The 18,668-nt window shown below is 40.1% G+C and overlaps 1 protein-coding gene across 3 annotated transcripts; it reads left to right on the forward strand.

Moving 5' to 3' along the window:
• The first annotated feature begins 11,019 nt into the window (after window positions 1–11,019).
• On the forward strand, window positions 11,020–17,265 carry LOC106567448 (vesicle transport protein SEC20). Of its 3 annotated transcripts, XM_014136719.2 has the most exons (7): window positions 11,020–11,156; window positions 11,405–11,497; window positions 11,595–11,686; window positions 11,785–11,889; window positions 12,199–12,317; window positions 12,863–12,952; window positions 16,483–16,688. In XM_014136719.2, the coding sequence occupies exons 1-6, from the start codon at window positions 11,073–11,075 to the stop codon at window positions 12,874–12,876; spliced, it is 507 nt and encodes a 168-aa protein (XP_013992194.1). In that variant the 5' UTR covers window positions 11,020–11,072; the 3' UTR covers window positions 12,877–12,952; window positions 16,483–16,688. The 3 variants fall into 3 exon arrangements, with proteins under 3 accessions (XP_013992194.1, XP_013992192.1, XP_013992193.1); XM_014136717.2 differs by lacking the exon at window positions 12,863–12,952 and having other exon boundaries at window positions 16,483–17,265; XM_014136718.2 differs by lacking the exons at window positions 11,405–11,497; window positions 12,863–12,952 and having other exon boundaries at window positions 11,022–11,156; window positions 16,483–17,265.
• The last annotated feature ends 1,403 nt before the right edge of the window (window positions 17,266–18,668 follow it).

Genomic DNA, 18,668 nt, shown 5'->3' on the forward strand with positions numbered 1-18,668 from the left:
ATTCAATTCAATATAAGGATGTGTTCATACTCAAAAATATCCTAGTGTAACACTGGGTGAGAGAGACTATCCAAAGAGTGCTGCAATCATGAGTCGGAGGAACTTTGTCGTCCTTATTTCTGTCAACCTTTTATTATTTCTTTGGTATTTATGCTTTAAATCTGTAAGTTGTTGCACATGTTTGAATTTGTAGATTTTTTTGTGCCTTTTGTACTTTCCGACTTGCCATACCATTTTATTTTATTATATTTACTTTTAACCTAAAGAAATTACGTACAGGAATTATTTTAGATATTCATGATACTGGAGCGAGCTATACGTTCTTGCTGAAATACATTTAGCAGACCCAGAGCACCAATGATTTATTTTTTTATATAGAACCAGTAGATCTGCTTTGCAAAGACGATGTCCAACCTTTTCTAACCTATTGTGTCCCCTCACAAATTATGAAGATAATTGTGCCTCTTTGTTCATCATTTTCTACTGTTCCACAAACGGCTGGGTTGCACTTTACCTGGAGCAGTGGCGCATACAAGCAGGTGGCCTTTAGCAGCCGTTCTGAACAAATACGGTTTGAAATAACTCTTAATGACACACTGAGGTTTGCATTGTTCAACTTTAGATCTATATTAACCATGGAGCTCCAGGAAACAAACCTCTGCATAAATATTTTTCACTAGAGACCGAGGTAGGCAAGGTCTTAAACATGGCAACCCCTGTATAACACTTAAAGCGATGATAATCGTGACGTGGTGGGCCTCTGCACATAATCAGTTTCCTTGATTTTTTTTCCCCCAATTTTCTCCAAAGTGGTGCCACTGCACAGTTCCCTTTTATATCACCTAAGGTTGAAGGGAGCACTAATTGGAGAGTGAGTTTTAAACAAACAATGCAAACAGCTGATAGGAGTCACCACTCACCAGCCATGGTGCTGAATCTCAGACGTACTTGAGCTCACTCAAGAGCTGCCACTCGGCTCCTGTTGCCATGTTTGCACGCTGCGTGGGAGCGTTGCAACTCTTTACCAGTTCCCAGAGAACTTCTTTGGACAGTGACTGATTTGCTTTAAGACCTGCACTAGCCACTGAGGTATCAGTGCCAATAAGGCCTTGTCCTCAGTAATGGTCACCGACGACCATGTTTGAATTTGATTGAAGTGGATTGGCCAGTGGTGGTGCTTTTAATAGGATTATTTTTACTTCAGGAAAGGCATAGAGATCGGTTAGAGTCGCTAGGGCTGCTGGGCAGAGATCTCTCATCCCTGCACTGAAGTGTTGAGGTATGTACTCCTGCATGTGACGCATGCAGACCAATTCAATGATTACCAATGCCGCTGAGAAAATGGGTATAACCCTCTTTCCAAACACCATAAACACATCATATTCACACTGCAATGATATACATTTCCTTCCAAACTTGCCAAATGCATGGAGTGAGAGGGAAATGTACCTAACATTTATTTGTGTTTTTTGTAAGGTTAACTCCAAATTATTTTGGAAAATCCTTACAACTCTCGACGAGTTCTATTGAAAACCCATTCTAAAAACGACACAATTCCTGCCCTTGATGTAATGCTTCTGATGTATGGTATTTAAATTGATCGTTTAGCATGTAGTAGTGTGTGTACTCCCCAAGTGTAGAATATTTGTCACAGTAGGAAGGCTGTATGTCATTGCTAAGTTCTCTGTAATAGATCTCTTGGTGATATTCATAAGAAAATCTGCAGAAGTATATCTTGCTGAAACTAACAGTAACTTGATCCTATTAGCAATGTATATTTGTAGTTCAAATGCTTGTTCAAATACATTATCTTGACAGTTGTCATATGTGTTTTAAATGTTGTGCTGGGTTTATACTTTTGTTGTACTCTTTTTTTTTCTTTTTTTTTGGAGGCACAATTAGTTGGAGAACTGTTATGGATAATGCGCCTTGAAACTGTACAGATGTGATTTAGGCTAGGTTCAGTTGTGAACTGGCAGGTAGCCTAGTATTTAGTGTCGGGCCAGTAACCGAAAGGTTGCTGGATCGAATCCCCGAGCTGACAAGGTAAAAAATCTGTTGTTCTGCCCCTGAACAAGGCAGTGTTCCCTAGTAGGCCGTCATTGTAAATAAGAATTTGTTCTTAACTGACTTGCCTAGTTTAAAAAAAATAAAATTGATTTGGAAAATGGGTCTGCTTGTGAAATTGTGCCTCTTTTTTAATAAAAAAAAAAAAAAACATTTATCCTCCTTTTTCTCACAGGTACCAACTCAGCTCAGAGTTTGTACCACAGTTTTGCGGTTTTGGTCAGATAGAGTACAGCTACGGACAGAAGTGACGTTACGTAGCAGGTGAGGAGAATTCGGTTAGGGTAAGGGTTAGCTAAAATGCTACAGTTCTCATTGTGACTCAAACATGTCACTTTTTGTCCGTAGCTATACTCCAACTAGCAACAACCCAGTTTGGCTTGTAACCATGATAGTCTAAATCTGCAATTGATTTTAATATAAAAATAATAAAAAAACATTTACAAATCACAATTTGCCTCATGTTTACAATTGTTTTATTTGTGTAGGATATTAGTTTAATTGTATGATTGACACTGATGCACATTCATGACCTACAGTATGTCTTGCATAGTTGAAATTCAGTCCAGACATATCTGCCATAACATGTTATTGCATAAGCATTGATGTTAGAGGCTGAATCATAGAAATATAATCGCATTCTAGTTCTGTGGGCTGACTGACCTACTGTACTGACAAACAAGATCAAATAGCCTGTCAGCTTCACTTTGCATTGTGATTCACATTTCCTTTTTCTGCCACTAACTGTTCTGTCGCCTCCTGTATATTTATTTTTTCGTATTTCTTGTCTTGGATGAATTCCAGTATCATCTCAGATCTTGCTGGGGTGGGTGGAAAGAAAATGGGGTGAAAAGTAAATGTTGCAGTTGTAAAGCTACTTTTCTTGCAATTCTTTACATTTTTCCATGTCTAATGTGTATTAATTTGATAGGAGTGACACAAACCTACGTTCAAAAAAAAGTTAGCGGTTGTGGGCTAGTTGATCTGGACATGTCTGACAAGTTATAAATAGCTCTCTAATGTATACAATGACAAACATGACAAGAGGAACTGATGATGCACTACCCAATTTAGAAATTGCACCTTGTGCATTCTACTATTAAACTTTCAAGAGTACGTTTAAAGCCGGACTTAGTTTCCTAGGGGGCGCGCCTCACAGTTTGGGAACCACTGACTTAGGTAATTGTATTAGACTTGATTTATGGTCATCTTACTACAACTCTAAATTTTCAATGAATTTCTTATTTCATGGAATTACATAGACACACGACGAGGCGTGACTTAACGTGACCACGGCCCCGAGTAGGGTGCAGACGTGGGGCACTCCCCTTACTCCTATGTTAAATTGCCTACTTTACTCAACCAGACAACGGCTGTATTCTTTATTTTAGTCTATATACATTTTGGATATGCTTGGTTAGTCATTTTTAACATTTCCATGTCTTAAATGACAAACTACATCATACCTAAAAACACTGATTCTAAATGTAAAAATGTTAGTATGAACAGAGACTGTCGCATGGAATGTAGCTACGTCACTATCAGCCAACGAGACGATCCCAAATTACTTTCTTCAGATAGCAAACGTTAGCTAACTAACCCTGCTTTTATAGCTAAAATGGAAAAAACCTGTTGCATACCGTTTTGTTTGAACAATGGTAAGAAAAAAGACCACCAAATCAAGTTTCATCAACTGCCCAATGACCAGGTTAGACGAACCTCTCATGGTTTCAGGCTATACACCGCCATTGATGGAAATCTGTGGGCACCGGTTACTCTACATTTCAAGCACTTAATTCACTGTAAGTGGCTAGCTAACACATTTATTTATTTTTATTTCACCTTTATTTAACCAAGTAGGCTAGTTGAGAACAAGTTCTCATTTGCAACTGCGACCTGGCCAAGATAAAGCAAAGCAGTTCGACACATACAACAACACAGAGTTACACATGGAATAAACAAACATACAGTCAATAATACAGCAGAAAAAAGTCTATACAGTATGTGCAAATGAGGTAGGATAAGAGAGATAAGGCAATAAATAGGCCATGGTGGCAAAGTAATTACAATACAGCAATTAAACACTGGAATGATGAATGTGCAAGTAGAGATACTGGGGTGCATAGGAGCAAGATAAATAAATACAGTATGGGGATGAGGTAGTTGGATGGGCTATTTACAGATGGGCTATGTGCAGTGATCTGTGGGCTGCTCTGACAGCTGGTGCTTAAAGCTAGTGAGGGAGATATGAGTCTCCAGCTTCAGTGATTTTTGCAGTTCGTTCCAGTCATTGGCAGCAGAGAACTGGAAGGAAAGGCGGCCAAAGGAAGAATTGGCTTTGGGGGTGACCAGTGAAATATACCTGCTGGAGCGCGTGCTATGGGTGGGTGCTGCTATGGTGACCAGTGAGCTGAGATAAGGCAGGGCTTTACCTAGCAGAGACTTATAGATGACCTGGAGCCAGTAGGTTTGGCCATGAATATGAAGCGAGGGCCAGCCAACGAGAGCGTACAGGTCGCAGTGGTGGGTAGTATATGGGGCTTTGGTGACAAAACGGATGGCACTGTGACAGACTGCATCCAATTTGTTGAGTCGAGTGTTGGAGGCTATTTTGTAAATGACATCGCCAAAGTCAAGGATCGGTAGGATGGTCAGTTTTACGAGGGTATGTTTGGCAGCATGAGTGAAGGATGCTTTGTTGCGAAATAGGAAGCCGATTCTAGATTTCATTTTGGATTAGAGATGCTTAATGTGAGTCTGGAAGGAGAGTTTACAGTCTAACCAGACACCTAGGTATTTGTAGTTGTTCACATATTCTAAGTCAGAACCGTCCAGAGCAGGGGCGAAAATCTGATATCAACTTTGGAGGGGACAATTACATGAAATTTTCTCAAGAGCAATTCCTGAGGGGGACACCAAAAGTAGTGCTGTAACACATAGCCTACATTGTAATATGGTAAATGTATATTGAGGAACCAAAGAAATAAGGTGTTTGCCGTACTCCTAACGACCGGTACCCAAAACTACACAACTACATTTACACATTTTAGTCATTTAGCAGATGCTCTTATCCAGAGCAACTTACAGTAGTGAATGCATACATTTCATTATTATTTTTTTTTCTGTGCTGGCCCCCCGTGGGAACCGAACCCACAACCCTGGCGTTGCAAACACCATGCTCTACCAACTGAGCTAGAGGGAAGGCTAACTACTCACAACAGCAATACCATTGCCTTAAACTGGTGACTGAACTAAGATTTGTTAAAGTCGAGAGTGGGGGTATCCATGGCATTTTCCAATTATGTTCCTATTTTACAAGTAAAAAAAATGGAGAACCTTTCATAATGTTGCCAAACAAAGACTCAACAAACTTACCTGAGACTCCCTGTCTCTGCCAGTCTGTCCCTGCATATCTGTCCCCAACTCTGCTGTCTGTGTGCCATCTGTTGCCTGCTCTGCCTAATGACATCATTGTGAAACATTTCCATTAGAATTTCATTTCTTTCTTATGAACATTTTATCAACTAGTCTTTGAGATATTAGGCTACTAGGGTTCTTACTTTGCGTTTTGGTGTACTGAAAAATACTCTGATGTCCGTCTTTTATTTTTCTGCCATTTTTCTACCTGGCTGGCTGGCTACACACACACACAGTGTGTAGGTTATTTACAGTAGGAGATGGGCTTCTATCATCTTATCTTTTATCATTCTATTTGGGCTTCGATCTAAAAGGTAGCTAGCAAATGTGAAACGGATTAAAATGACAAGAGTTGACAGCTGTATGAGTTCACCATTTACACAACATATGCTGCAACCTTTTGTAATTTTAATAGTTTGTTTCATATTGGCTGGCTTCCAACAATAGCTGAATTTGCAAAGCTAGCGAGCACCAATTCAGTTTCAGTGGTGTTTGCTATAATCTTTGCTACCCGGGTTAAATAAAATAAATAAATAAAAGTTCCCTTGCAACAATTTAGCTTTTGCAACGAGACCATTAAATATATTTAAGACAATGGTAGAAGAGAGTGTAGTTCTGTTCAGTTTGGACTTCAGTTTATCGCTAACCTTATCACAGGGACTTTGAAGCACTAACTTACATCATCTGCATGCTGATCTCGGAATAAATTTACGATTGCAAAGATTCCATCTTTGACGAGGCCACATAAATGGAATAGGTACTAGCTTGCTTAATAGTTAATATTTGCGCGCTAGCTCTGCATATTCAGCTAGTGTGTGTGCGCGATTGACTGGATTAACCTCACGTCAGTTACTTTCAGACAGTGGCTACGACCCCTCTGTTACCTTGCCAGTGGATTAAACCATTGTGAGGAAAAGGGTGGGGGGGGGTCGCAATCTTTTGAAACTTAAAAACGCGCTATTAAGTGTCTATAATCAGCACAATTGCTTTCATTGCGTATTATTAATATTATTTAAATTACATAGTTATGTTTCAGTGATATATTGGGGGGGGACAAATCATATTTTTCCCAGGATGGGGGGGTCGTGTCCCCCCCCGTCCCCCCCGCGATTTCCGCCCCTGGTCCAGAGTAGTGATGCTGGACGGGCGGGCAGGTGCGGGCAGTGATCGGTTGAAGAGCATGCATTGAGTTTTGCTTGCATTTAAGAGCAGTTGGAGGCCACGGAAGGAGAGTTGTATGGTATTGAAGCTCGTCTGGAGGTGTGTTAACACAGTGTCCAAAGAAGGGCCAGAGGTATACAGAATGGTGTCGTCTGCATAGAGGTGGATCAGAGAAACACCAGCAGCAAGAGCGACATCATTGATGTATACAGAGAAGAGAGTCAGCCTGAAAATTGAACTCTGTGGCCACCCCATAGACTGCCAGAGGTCTGGACCACAGGCCCTCTGATTTGACACACTGAACTCTATCAGAGAAGTAGTTGGTGAACCAGGTGAGGCAATCATTTGAGAAATCAAGGCTGTTGAGTCTGCCGATAAGAATGTTGTGATTGACAGAGTCGAAAGCCTTGGCCAGGTCGATGAATACGGCTGCACAGTAATGTATCCTTTCGATGGCGGTTATGATATCATTTAGGACCTTGAGCGTGGCTGAGGTGCACCCATGACCAGCTCTGAAACCAGATTGCATAGCGGAGAAGGTATGGTGGGATTCGAAATGGTCGGTAATCTGTTTGTTAACTTGGCTTTCGAAGATCTTAGAAAGGCAGGGTAGGTTAGATATAGGTCTGTAGCAGTTTGGGTCTAGAGTGTCTCCCCCTTTGAAGAGGGGGATGACTGCGGCAGTTTTCCAATCTTTGGGATCTTTTCCAATCTTTGTTTGTACCCGCGCGGCAAACTAGCTGTATATTGCCTGTGTAAACCTGGAGATTCCACCAAGACGACATCCCTAGCCACGTCCTCAGGGCATGCGCAGACAAGTTGTCACGGACATTTAAAATCTCTCCCTATCCAAGTCCACGCTTGCTTCAAGGTGTCCACTATTTTTCCTGTACCCAAGAAAGCAAAGGTAATTGACTAACGCCCCATAGCACTCACGTCTGTCATCATGGAGTGCTTTGAGAGGCTAGTTAAGGATCATATCAGCTCCACCTTACCTGACACCCTAGACCCACTTCAATCTGCATACCGCCTAAATAGATCCTTCTAGGCAGAGTTCCTCTGTCCAGTGTCTGTGTTCTTTTGCCCATCTTAATCTTTTCTTTTTATTGGCCAGTCTGAGATATGGCTTTTTCTTTGCAACTATGCCTAGAAGGCCAGCATCCCGGAGTCGCCTCTTCACTGTTGACGTTGAGACTGGTGTTTTGTGGGTACTATTTAATGAAGCTGCCAGTTGAGGACTTGTGAGGTGTCTGTTTCTCAAACTAGACACTCTAATGTACTTGTCCTCTTGCTCAGTTGTGCACCAGGGCCTCCCACTCCTCTTTCTATTCTGGTTAGAGCCTGTTTGCGCTGTTCTGTGAAGGGAGTAGTACACAGCGTTGTACGAGATCTCCAGTTTCTTGGCAATTCCTCACATGGAATAGCCTTCATTTCTCAGAACAAGAATAGACTGATGAGTTTCAGAAGAAAGGCTTTGTTTCTGGCCATTTTGAGCCTGTAATCGAACCCACAAATGATGACGCTCCAGATACACTACTGTCCTTTAGACTAGTTGAGTATGTAAGAAGGCTGTTCATTGACTATAGCTATGCCTTCAAAACTATAGTACCCTACAAGCTCATCATTAAGCTAGGGACCCTGGGTCTAAACCCCACCCTTTGCAACTGGGTCCTGGACTTCCTGACGGGCCGCCCCCAGGTGGTGAAGGTAGGATGCAACACCTCCACTACGCTCATCCTCAACACAGGGGCCCCACAAGGGTGCGTGCTCAGCCCCCTCCTGTACTCCCTGTTATCCAATAACTGTGTGGCCACGCACACTTGCAACTCAATCATCAAGTTTGCAGACGACCCAACAGTAGTAGGCCTAATTACCAACAATGACGAGACAGCCTACAGGGAGGAGGTGAGGTTCCTTGGCGAAGTGGTGCCAGGAAAATAACCTCTCCCTCAACATCAACAAAATGAAGGAGCTGTTAGTGGACTTCAGGAGACAGCAGAGAGAGCACGCCCCCATCCACATCAACAGGACTGCATTGGGGAAGGTGAAAAGCTTCATGTTCCTCGGTGTACACATCACTGACAATCTGAAATGTTCCACCCTCACAGTGTTGTGAAGAAGGTGCAACAGCGCCTCTTCAACCTCAGGAGGCTGAAGAAATTTGGCTTGGTCCCTAAGACCCTCACACACTTTTACAGATACACCATTGAGAGCATCCTGTCGGGCTGTATCACCACCTGGTACGGCAAATGCACCGCCTGCATCCGCAGGGCTCTCCAGAGGGTGGTGTGGTCTGCCCAAAGCATTACCGTTGGCACACTGCCTTTCCTCTAGGACACCTACAGCTCCCGATGTCACAGGAAAAGATCATCAAGGACATCAACCACCCGAGCCAAGGGCTGTTCACCCCACTATCATCCAGAAGGCGAGGTCAGTACAGGTCAGGGTACGGGGACCAAGAGACTGAAAAACAGCTTTTATCTCAAGGCCATCAGACTCTTAAATAGCCATCACTAGCCGGCCTCCACCCAGTACCCTGCCCTGAATTTAGTCACTGTCACTAGCCGGCTACCACCTGGTTACTCATCCATGCACCTTAGAGGCTGCTGCCCTATGTACATAGACATGGAATCACTGGTCACTTTAATCATGTTTACATACTGTTTAACCAATTGCACATGAATATACTGTATTCTACTGTATTATAGTCAATGCCACTCCGACATTGCTTGTCCTAATATTCATATATTTCTTCATTTTATTATTTTACCTTGATTTGTGTGTATTGTTGTGAATTGTTAGATACTACTGCATTGTTGGAGCTAGGAACACAATAATTTCGCTAGACCTGCAATAACATCAGCTAAATATGTGTACGTGACTAATACAATTTGAAGTAGGTGTAGATATTGCCACAGGCTACATTGGGCCATTTGGTAGGGTTGTCGGCACAGCTGGTCTCAAGCAAGTTGAAAGGACATATAGGCAAGTGAACAAGAATCAACTTTTCTAAATACCTAGACCGTTCAAGGGTAGGCAAAGACTGGAAGTAGTTATGTGGCATATCTAAGACTAGCGAATGTATTATCTTAATAAATGTATTAATTTATCTCGCTAGCCAGCCAGCTAACTAGGAAAAAGCTTAGGGTTAACAAACAGTGACATAAGTATAATGTAACAGCTTTACTAGCTTTATGGCGCATTCGTAACAACTCGGAACTGGGAAATCTCCGACTTCCTTTTTTTCAAAACTGGGAACTCGGGAATAAAACAAGCTTCCAAATGGATGTCCAACTCGGAATTCAAACTCAGGACTCTTTCTAGAGCTCCGACTTGAAGATCACTTACTGTACCAGTCAAAAGTTTGGACACACCTACTCAAGCAAGGGTTTTTCTTTATTTGGACTATTTTCTACATTGTGGAATAATAGTGAAGACATCAAAACTATGAAATAACACACATGGAATCATTTACAGTAGTAACAGAAAAGTAATTAAACAAATCAGAATATATTTTTTATATTTGAGATTATTAAAAGTAGCCACCCTTTGCCTTGACAGCTTTGCACACTCTTGGCATTCTCTCAACCAGCTTCAGGAGGTAGTCACCTGGAATGCATTTCAAATTTGAGATTTTTGGTTCCAACCGCCATGTCTTTGTGAGATGCAGAGTAGGTGAACGGATCATCTCCGCATCTTGAAGGGAGTTGGCTACTTTTAATAATCTCAAATATAAAAATATATTCTGATTTGTTTAATTACTTTTCTGTTACTACATGCTTCCATATGTGTTATTTCATAGTGTTGATGTCTTCACTATTATTCTACAATGTAGAAAATAGTAAAAATAAAGAAAAACCCTTGAATGAGTAGGTGTGTCCAAACTTTTGACTGGTACTGTACGTCATGATTTGACCTATTTTTCTGAATTCCCAGTTGTTTTGAACACAGCATTACTGTCAGTGTTAGCAGGTCGGGTAACACATTAGTGGCAGAAATATGTATCATGCAAATCATTTGTTGTTGTGAGAGCCAAGTATGTTAATAAAGACACGTGAGGCTGCTGAAAACGTTTGTTGAAACGACAGTGTCAGTAGTTTGTTTAGGATGACGCCAAAGATAGGCTAATTACATGGGAGTACCCTACCTGAAACACTGGCCTATAGAACAATTTTAATAGGATCACTGTGTCTAGTTTTCTAACGTTATTTGTGATCACTCAAATAAGTACCTTTTCATATATAGGCTATGCACTATATTATGCTATATGTATGCTATATATTATTTATTAGATGTGTCCATTAGTTATTTTGTCCGATGTATAGTGAATGAACACGGTCAACGTTTTCATAAAACAACGCGCTTCAAGCATCGCGCGCTTTTTGGATTAGTGGTTTAGTTGACGTACAACAACAACAACAACAGAAATGGCGTCTTCCCAGGATGTCCACGTCCGTATTTGTGGACAAGAAATAATCAAATATGATCTCGAAATTAAAGCTCTCATTCAGGTACCTCCATCTTAACAACTTTGAACTTATTTTATGTATTAGGTTTACCTTGTGTCATTTCAATTTGCGGTTGTGAGCCAAGATGGCCAAGTGTACATTTGGCCAGCTGTCTAATCTAGGTCATTTTGGCTGGCTAGCTAACTAGCTAAATGCGGAGAGCAAGCGATGCAATATAGCCTGTTTCACGAATGTGGATTATATTGAATGGACAGTTACATAAAAAAAACATACTATATTCTCTTGATTAGGACATTAGAGAATGTCCGGGGCCACAAAGTGTGCTGATGGATTTCAACTCCAAAGTAAAAGAGAAATTAAATCAACTGCGACTGAGAATCCAGGTAGTTATGTAAATCAATGCTAATTTAGTTTAGATCGCATTTATTGTGATTAGCTAGCTAGGAAAAACTAATCTGAACTATACATTTACATTCACAGAATATGGAACAAATGGCTAAGGAACAAGACAGAGAGACAGACAAACAAGCCATCCTGAGTGAGACAGAGAGTCATCGCAGACAGAATCTGAGGTGAGAGATTGGGATCCAGATTCCTATTTAACATGCCATTGACCTCACGCCTTTTGGAATTCCCTGACTGAATATTTTCATAATATGTCCATCTACAGTAACCAGACAGCTTGGAGGAAGGCAAACTTGGCATGTAAACTGTCCATTGACAACCTTGAGAAAGATCAACTTCTGAATGGTGGAGACTCAACTGTGAGACAGCGGTGAGTTGTGCTCTTCTCATCAAGCACAGCAGTTAGCTATTTTATTAATGCTCTATGTCCAGTTTCTTATTCCTACAATCATTATTCTTCACAGCCTGAAAAATCACATTTTCAACACACCCTAATGTACAGGCTGAAAGATGCCTCTCTAACAGGGTGACAGGGACGGAAAGTTGAGATTGCATTGAATTTAGTTCTAGTGTGTCATCCCCTCTCTCTGTGTGTGTGTGTGTGTGTGTGTGTGTGTGTGTGTGTGTGTGTGTGTGTGTGTGTGTGTGTGTGTGTGTGTGTGTGTGTGTGTGTTCTCAGGAAGGCAACTAAGGAGAGTCTGGTCCAGACGTCTGGTGACATCACAGAGAGCCTGATGAGCATCAGTCGTATGATGGCCCAGTCGGTCTCTCAGATCGAGGAGACCATCGGCACTCTGGGTAAGAGACTACTCATTCAGGAAGGGAGAACAGTCACGAAATGGGTGCCAGTGGTTAGGGCTTGAAGACAAATATAAGATACGATAACTTTGTCCATTCACAAGAAGAATAAAAAAGTTAGCATACAAAATACACAATCAATACACTATAATACAAAAAATGCAATACAAAAATGGCTGGAAAGTGAGAACACATTCACATAGCCTAGTCCCTTTGGCATACTGTCCTCAGTGTCCCTGGGTGGTTCCAGACTTCGTCCATTAGGCTACAACACTTTGCATTTCCAGCACCTATTCTAATTCATGCAAGCCACTCTCTTATTAAGCTACGATAAATTACTGTAAAACTTTAATTAAACGCTGAGTCTCAGGCAACGGCACACATTTCAGCTAATAAACGCCGGTTTCAAATAAATGTATTATAAATTACTTGTTTACGAGGTTACTATGAATTAACATGAATTGTTTCCGAGGTTTAATCTTTGATTTGTTACATTGCCATAATTTGAGTCACTACTGAATTATTGAATCTGTTTTTATTGGCAGTAAGAAACTGCTAGCTAAGTGGCAAGCACAAAACAGAACTTCGGGGGTACAGACCCCCAGAAATCGGCAGATCGCCCTCTAGCGGCGAAGGTAAGAATCGCCGAAAATGCAGTCGAGGAGAATATTTTTTTTCCATCGAGGCCTTTTTGCCTTTATACAGATTACAACTTTTCATTTCCGACTAATTGAAAATGAAACTTTGTTTAAAGTATCACCCTTTCTTAAACAAGCCATACAAAGCTGGTTACAATTTCATCCTCCAGAAAAGATAGAACAAATATTATGGTAAACTTTTTAAATTATATGAACAAAAAATATTCAATTTTATTTGGAATGGCAAGCCAGACAAAATTAAAAGGGCCTATTTATATAACGAATATGAATTTGTGGGGCAGAAATTATTAAAGCATTAGACCTCTCACTAAAAGGCATCAGTCATACAAAAGTAATATTTAAATCCGAAATGGTTCTTTAGTAAATTGGTAGGAATGTCTCACCCCATGTTCAAGAATTGCCTTTTTCCCTTTATTCAGATTACAACTTCTCACTTTCGGTTGTTTGAAAACGGAATCATCTCCAAAATATAGTTCTTTTTTAAACAAGCCTTAGAAAGTTGGTTGCAATTTTAGTTTAATCCACCTGAAAAAAACTGAACAAATATTACAAATATTGTGGTTAAACTCAAATATACTAATTGATAAAAATAACTTTTTCGATAAAAATTATTTTTTTAAAGGATCATTTTTGTAAAGTATATCATAAATAGGACTGCTGGAGTTATGTCACATATGCAGCTAACACAGACATATAGAATTGTCTGCTCTACCCAAAATTACAACCTAGCATTACCACAAAAAAGGAAGAGGCAAGTGGAAGAGCGAAAAAGTAAGGAACTTGTCTGTCGGCCCTGCTTAAAGACCATAAATGGTTAAAGAAAATTGTGATAAATAAAAACATATACCAATTTAATTTAAGGACCAAAAAGTTGACAGCTGTGGCATATAAATTGCAAAATAGTTGGGAAGAGATTTTCGATGTACCTATTCCATGGCACATGGTTTATGAATTGACACGCAAAACAATGCCGGATTCAAAACTTCACATTTTTCAATTTAAATGATTATACAACATTTTTGTAATGAATAGAATGTTATATCATTTATTTATTTTGGTACTGTCCATATGTAGCTTGTTTTTGGTCACAGGTCCAAGAATGGCAACATTTGCCTAGAACTAATGCTGCAGATAGCAATACTGGGTGATTTGAAAAGTCATAGTCAATCAATCTATAATATAATAATTATTTTAGCAAAGAATTTGTATAAGCTATGAGAATAGAAAGGTTTAGTACTTCTGTGAAGCATCACAGCACAGTTGAAACATATATGGCAAATATAAATCCAAAATGGATGGTGTTAAGAGATAGATGGGAGGGGTTGAATGGAGCTGAAGAGTGGGACTAATAACAAGATAACCAATGTAAAACATACGGGGTCTTTAAAATGTATATAGGTTCAGAAATGTTAAATAGCACAGTTACAAATAGAAATCAAACTGGATGGACATCAGAAATAGAGGAAGGACTAAAAACAAACAAAATATAACTATTGTAAAATAGATTGTGTCTGTAAAATGTGTATAAACTGAAGGTAGAAGCCTAAGTGTTATTGTTTATTAGTTTACTCCAATTGGGGGAGGGGTGGTAGGGTTTCCAGGGAATAATGAAGGTAGATAAAAAAAAAAGTCTATGTATGTATGAATGTTTATGTGTGTGTATGTATGTACAGTTGAAGTCAGAAGTTTACATACACTTAGGTTGGAGTCATTAAAACTAGTTTTTCAACCACTCCACAAATTTCTTGTTAACAAACAATAGTTTTGGCAAGTCTGTTAGGACATCTACTTTGTGCATGACAAGTAATTTTTCCAACAATTGTTTACAGATAGATTATTTCACTTATAATTCACTGTATCACAATTCCATTGGGTCAGAAGTTTACATACACTAAGTTGACTCTGCCTTTAAACACCTTGTAAAAAAATTTTTAAATTATGTCATGGCTTTAGAAGCTTCTGATAGGCTAATTGACATCATTTGAGTCAAACTCAGTGCCTCTTTGCTTGACATCATGGGAAAATCCAAAATCAGGCCAGACCCCAGAAAAAAAATGGTGGACCTCCACAAGTCTGGTTCATCCTTGGGAGCAATTTCCAAACGCCTGAAGGTACCCCGTTCATCTGTACAAACAATAGTATGCAAGTATAAACACCATGGGACCAGGCAGCCGTCATACCGCTCAAGAAGGAGACGTGTTCTGTCTCCTAGAGATGAACGTACTTTGGTGCGAAAAGTGCAAATTAATCCCAGAACAACAGCAAATGACGTGAAGATGCTGGAGGAAACGGGTACAAAAGTATCTATATCCACAGTAAAATGAGTCCTATATTGACATAACCTGAAAGGCCGCTCAGCAAGGAAGAAGCCACTGCTCCAAAACCGCCATAAAAAAGCCAGACTACGGTTTGCAACTGCACATGGGGACAAAGATCGTACTTTTTGGAGAAATGTCCTCTGGTCTGATGAAACAAAAATAGAACTGTTTGGCCATAATGACCATTGTTATGTTTGGAGGAAAAAGGGGGAGGCTTGCAAGCCGAAGAACAGCATCCCAACCGTGAAGCACGGGGGTGGCAGCATCATGTTTTGGGGGTGCTTTGCTGCAGGAGGGACTGGTGCACTTCACAAAATAGATGGCATCATGAGGGAGGAAAATTATGTGGATACATTGAAGCAACATCTCAAGACATCAGTCAGGAAGTTAAAGCTTGGTCACAAATGGGTCTTCCAAATGGACAATGACCCCAAGCATACTTCCAAAGTTGTGGCAAAATGGCTTAAGGACCATAAAGTCAAGGTATTGGAGTGGCCATCACAAAGCCCTGACCTCAATCCCATAGAACATTTGTGGGCAGAACTGAAAGCGTGTTCGAGCAAGGAGGCCTACAAACCTGACTCAGTTACTCCAGCTCTGTCAGGAGGAATGGGCCAAAATTCACCCAACTTATTGTGGGAAGCTAAAAAAGCCTATGGATACTATGTGATTAGAAAGGTTCAAAATTCATGTAAAACATCACAGCACAATTTGAAAATATATGGCACATGGAAACCAAACGAGGGTGGTCTATGTTGATGGGCGGAGAGTGCCTAAGGGGTGGGATTAAAGAGTTTGTTTGATAATGTATTATGTGATTGCTTTATATAAAAGTACCATGTATGTAGCAGAAAAGCTGTAAAAATGTGCGCTGTAAAAATAAAGATGTACTCCGAAGAGGTGGATGAATTAATAAAACAATAAATAAACGTGACGCAGTGTGTAAACGATAACACATTACTGCAGGAAATGTATTAATATGCTGGAAGTGAATGCTGGAATGAAACAATTAACTATACAAATTAGCAAAAGCTGTGTGCATTAAGGAAATAGACGCCTGGCTCAAATAAGAACCTGTTGTGTTCAGTGATTTCAGCAAATAAACGCCCGAGCTGTTATTGACATTTTACAGTAGTCATGTTTTGTAGAAATGCACATTCACTCATACAGTACTTGTCCTCTATGTAGCTACATCTTCAAGAACAGTCCTGGAAACGGATGAAGAGTTCAAATCCATGACAGGAACCATACATTTGGGAAGGAAACTGATCTCGAAGTATAATCGACGAGAATTGACTGACAAACTACTAATCTTTCTAGCAGTAGCTTTGTTTTTAGCAACTGTCTTGTACATTTTGAAAAAAAGGCTGTTCCCATTCATTTAGAGGAAATTGTAAGCAATTGCCAGTTTTTTTTTGTCCTTTGATATTACTCCCCAAAACTACATCTGTAATGTCACTGCAGTCATGCTGCATTTCTAACCTTTCAATGCCTTTCTTGCCCTACTACAGCCTTGTGCCCTATTGTCTTGTGCATGGCCATTTTGCATCTTCAAAACTGTCTGTTTGACATGTATTATCTATCTATACCACAGAGGAATGACCTTTAATGGTAAACTCAATGAGATGACATTGCACCGCAGATGTTGAGATGAGCGTGATGAAATAGTCGAGAGTATCTTGAGCATGTGCACTTCACGCTGCTACGACGTGGTAGCTACAGGACCAAAACATAACTTTAGCCTCGCGCTTCAACGCTCTTAGTTGCGGAAATTGATCCACTGTGTGTTAACTTCGTGCATGCAACGTCATCTCGCTGAGTATTTACTGGCAGGAATACTTTTTTTTATTCCATTACCTTATTCTTACTGTATAGTATACCTCAAATGTACAACCTGGTGTTAGTCCATACAAGGAGGAAATGACAATGGTTACTGTACACCCGAAACAGAATAATAAAGTTTGGACGTAATATCTAAAAATTGTTTTTGGATAGAAAACATTACATATGGCCTAAACTCACCAAAGTGTGTGTAATTTGAATTATGACTCAACTGAAGCCGAGCGGGCGGGTTTTCCACTTTGACGCCTCGCTCAATTAAGTCTCCATTGTAAAGTTTTAATCGCTGGTGCTGTTAGTCACAACAAAAATGTGGCCAATTATTCACTTTTTTTGGAAGAGGTAGCACCATACATGGTAAATTAGACCAATTCATCCACTTATGGAAACATTGCAATCCTGCTAACAATAGTTCCTGTCCTTTCCACCCGTCTCGCTCTGCTTGCTCCACCTGGTTCTGGTAAGTTATTCGCATTAGTGTAGGATATTGAGTTTAGTTTTTCAACTTCAAAATGTATTGAATAAACAAATGTTTCCTGTGTCTGTTATTGCTTGGTAGCGGAAATAGCTTGCTTTCCATAAGACTTCGAGATAGTCTTACATTCCTCCAATACGTGTTCTACATATTACCAGTAGATGGCAGTAAGCAACCAAGGTATTATGGCCAGATTTGCCAGTTAAATGTCTTAAGGAGCGGACCCTTTTTTTCAATGTTTTACTTAAATTGACGTAACTCGGGCCCTGAAGCAAGGATATGCATTTTCTTGGTACCATGTAGGAATGTAACATAGTAACTTTTACCAAATCAAAGAAAAACATGTTTTGTACCATCATCTTTGAAATGCAAGAGAAAGGCCATAATGTATTATTCCAGCCCAGGTGGCCACTAGATGGCAGTGTATGTGCAAAGTTTTAGGCAATGAACCAATTGCATCTTAATTTTGTATGAAGACTGCCTAATTTGTTTAATAACTTTTGTTAAACTGCGCTCTCAAACAATAGCATGGTATTCTTTCACTGTAATAGCTACTGAAAGTTGGACAGTGCAGTTAAGCTTTGCCAATATCAGATGTCTGTCCTGGGAAATTGTTACTTACACCTCATGCTAATCGCATTAGCCCACGTTAGCTTGTGTACCTCAGGGGACCCACCGATCCTGAAAACTTTTTTTTTTGGTATGGGAGTTTCAAAATAATATTTATAATTCGCTATGTGAGGCTTACTTAATTGACTAAGTTTTGTAATGTTTAGGTTGGCTGGAATGTTCCCACCTTTGGAAATATATTTAGATTGTTAGGGCATCGAGTCCTGTCTCGTCATATAGATATTTGGAAATGGCTTGTCTAATTTGGCAGTCACAACGCTTTATTTTCACGCTGACATTTGAGCGGAGTCTGCCCTCCCTTCGCCTTCCTCTGGTGTTACGATGTAATTGACACTACAACTTTTGCGCAGTCAGTTTTGTTGACTGCTCCCACTTCAAAATTGTGCGTGTGTGTTACTTTTTTAACTAGTCTCAATTAGACAAATTGCAC

This window comes from Salmo salar, chromosome ssa13 (genome assembly GCF_905237065.1).
Source record: "Salmo salar chromosome ssa13, Ssal_v3.1, whole genome shotgun sequence".
NCBI lineage: Eukaryota > Metazoa > Chordata > Actinopteri > Salmoniformes > Salmonidae > Salmo > Salmo salar.

What these genes read in the sequence shown, in the direction of transcription:
- LOC106567448 (XM_014136717.2), top strand. Translation starts at nt 11,073, where the DNA reads ATGGCGTCTTCCCAGGATGTCCACGTCCGTATTTGTGGACAAGAAATA. An exon ending in CATCGCAGACAGAATCTGAG is followed by an intron (nt 11,687 to 11,784) that starts GTGAGAGATTGG and finishes GTCCATCTACAG; the next exon opens with TAACCAGACAGCTTGGAGGA. An exon ending in GACTCAACTGTGAGACAGCG is followed by an intron (nt 11,890 to 12,198) that starts GTGAGTTGTGCT and finishes GTGTGTTCTCAG; the next exon opens with GAAGGCAACTAAGGAGAGTC.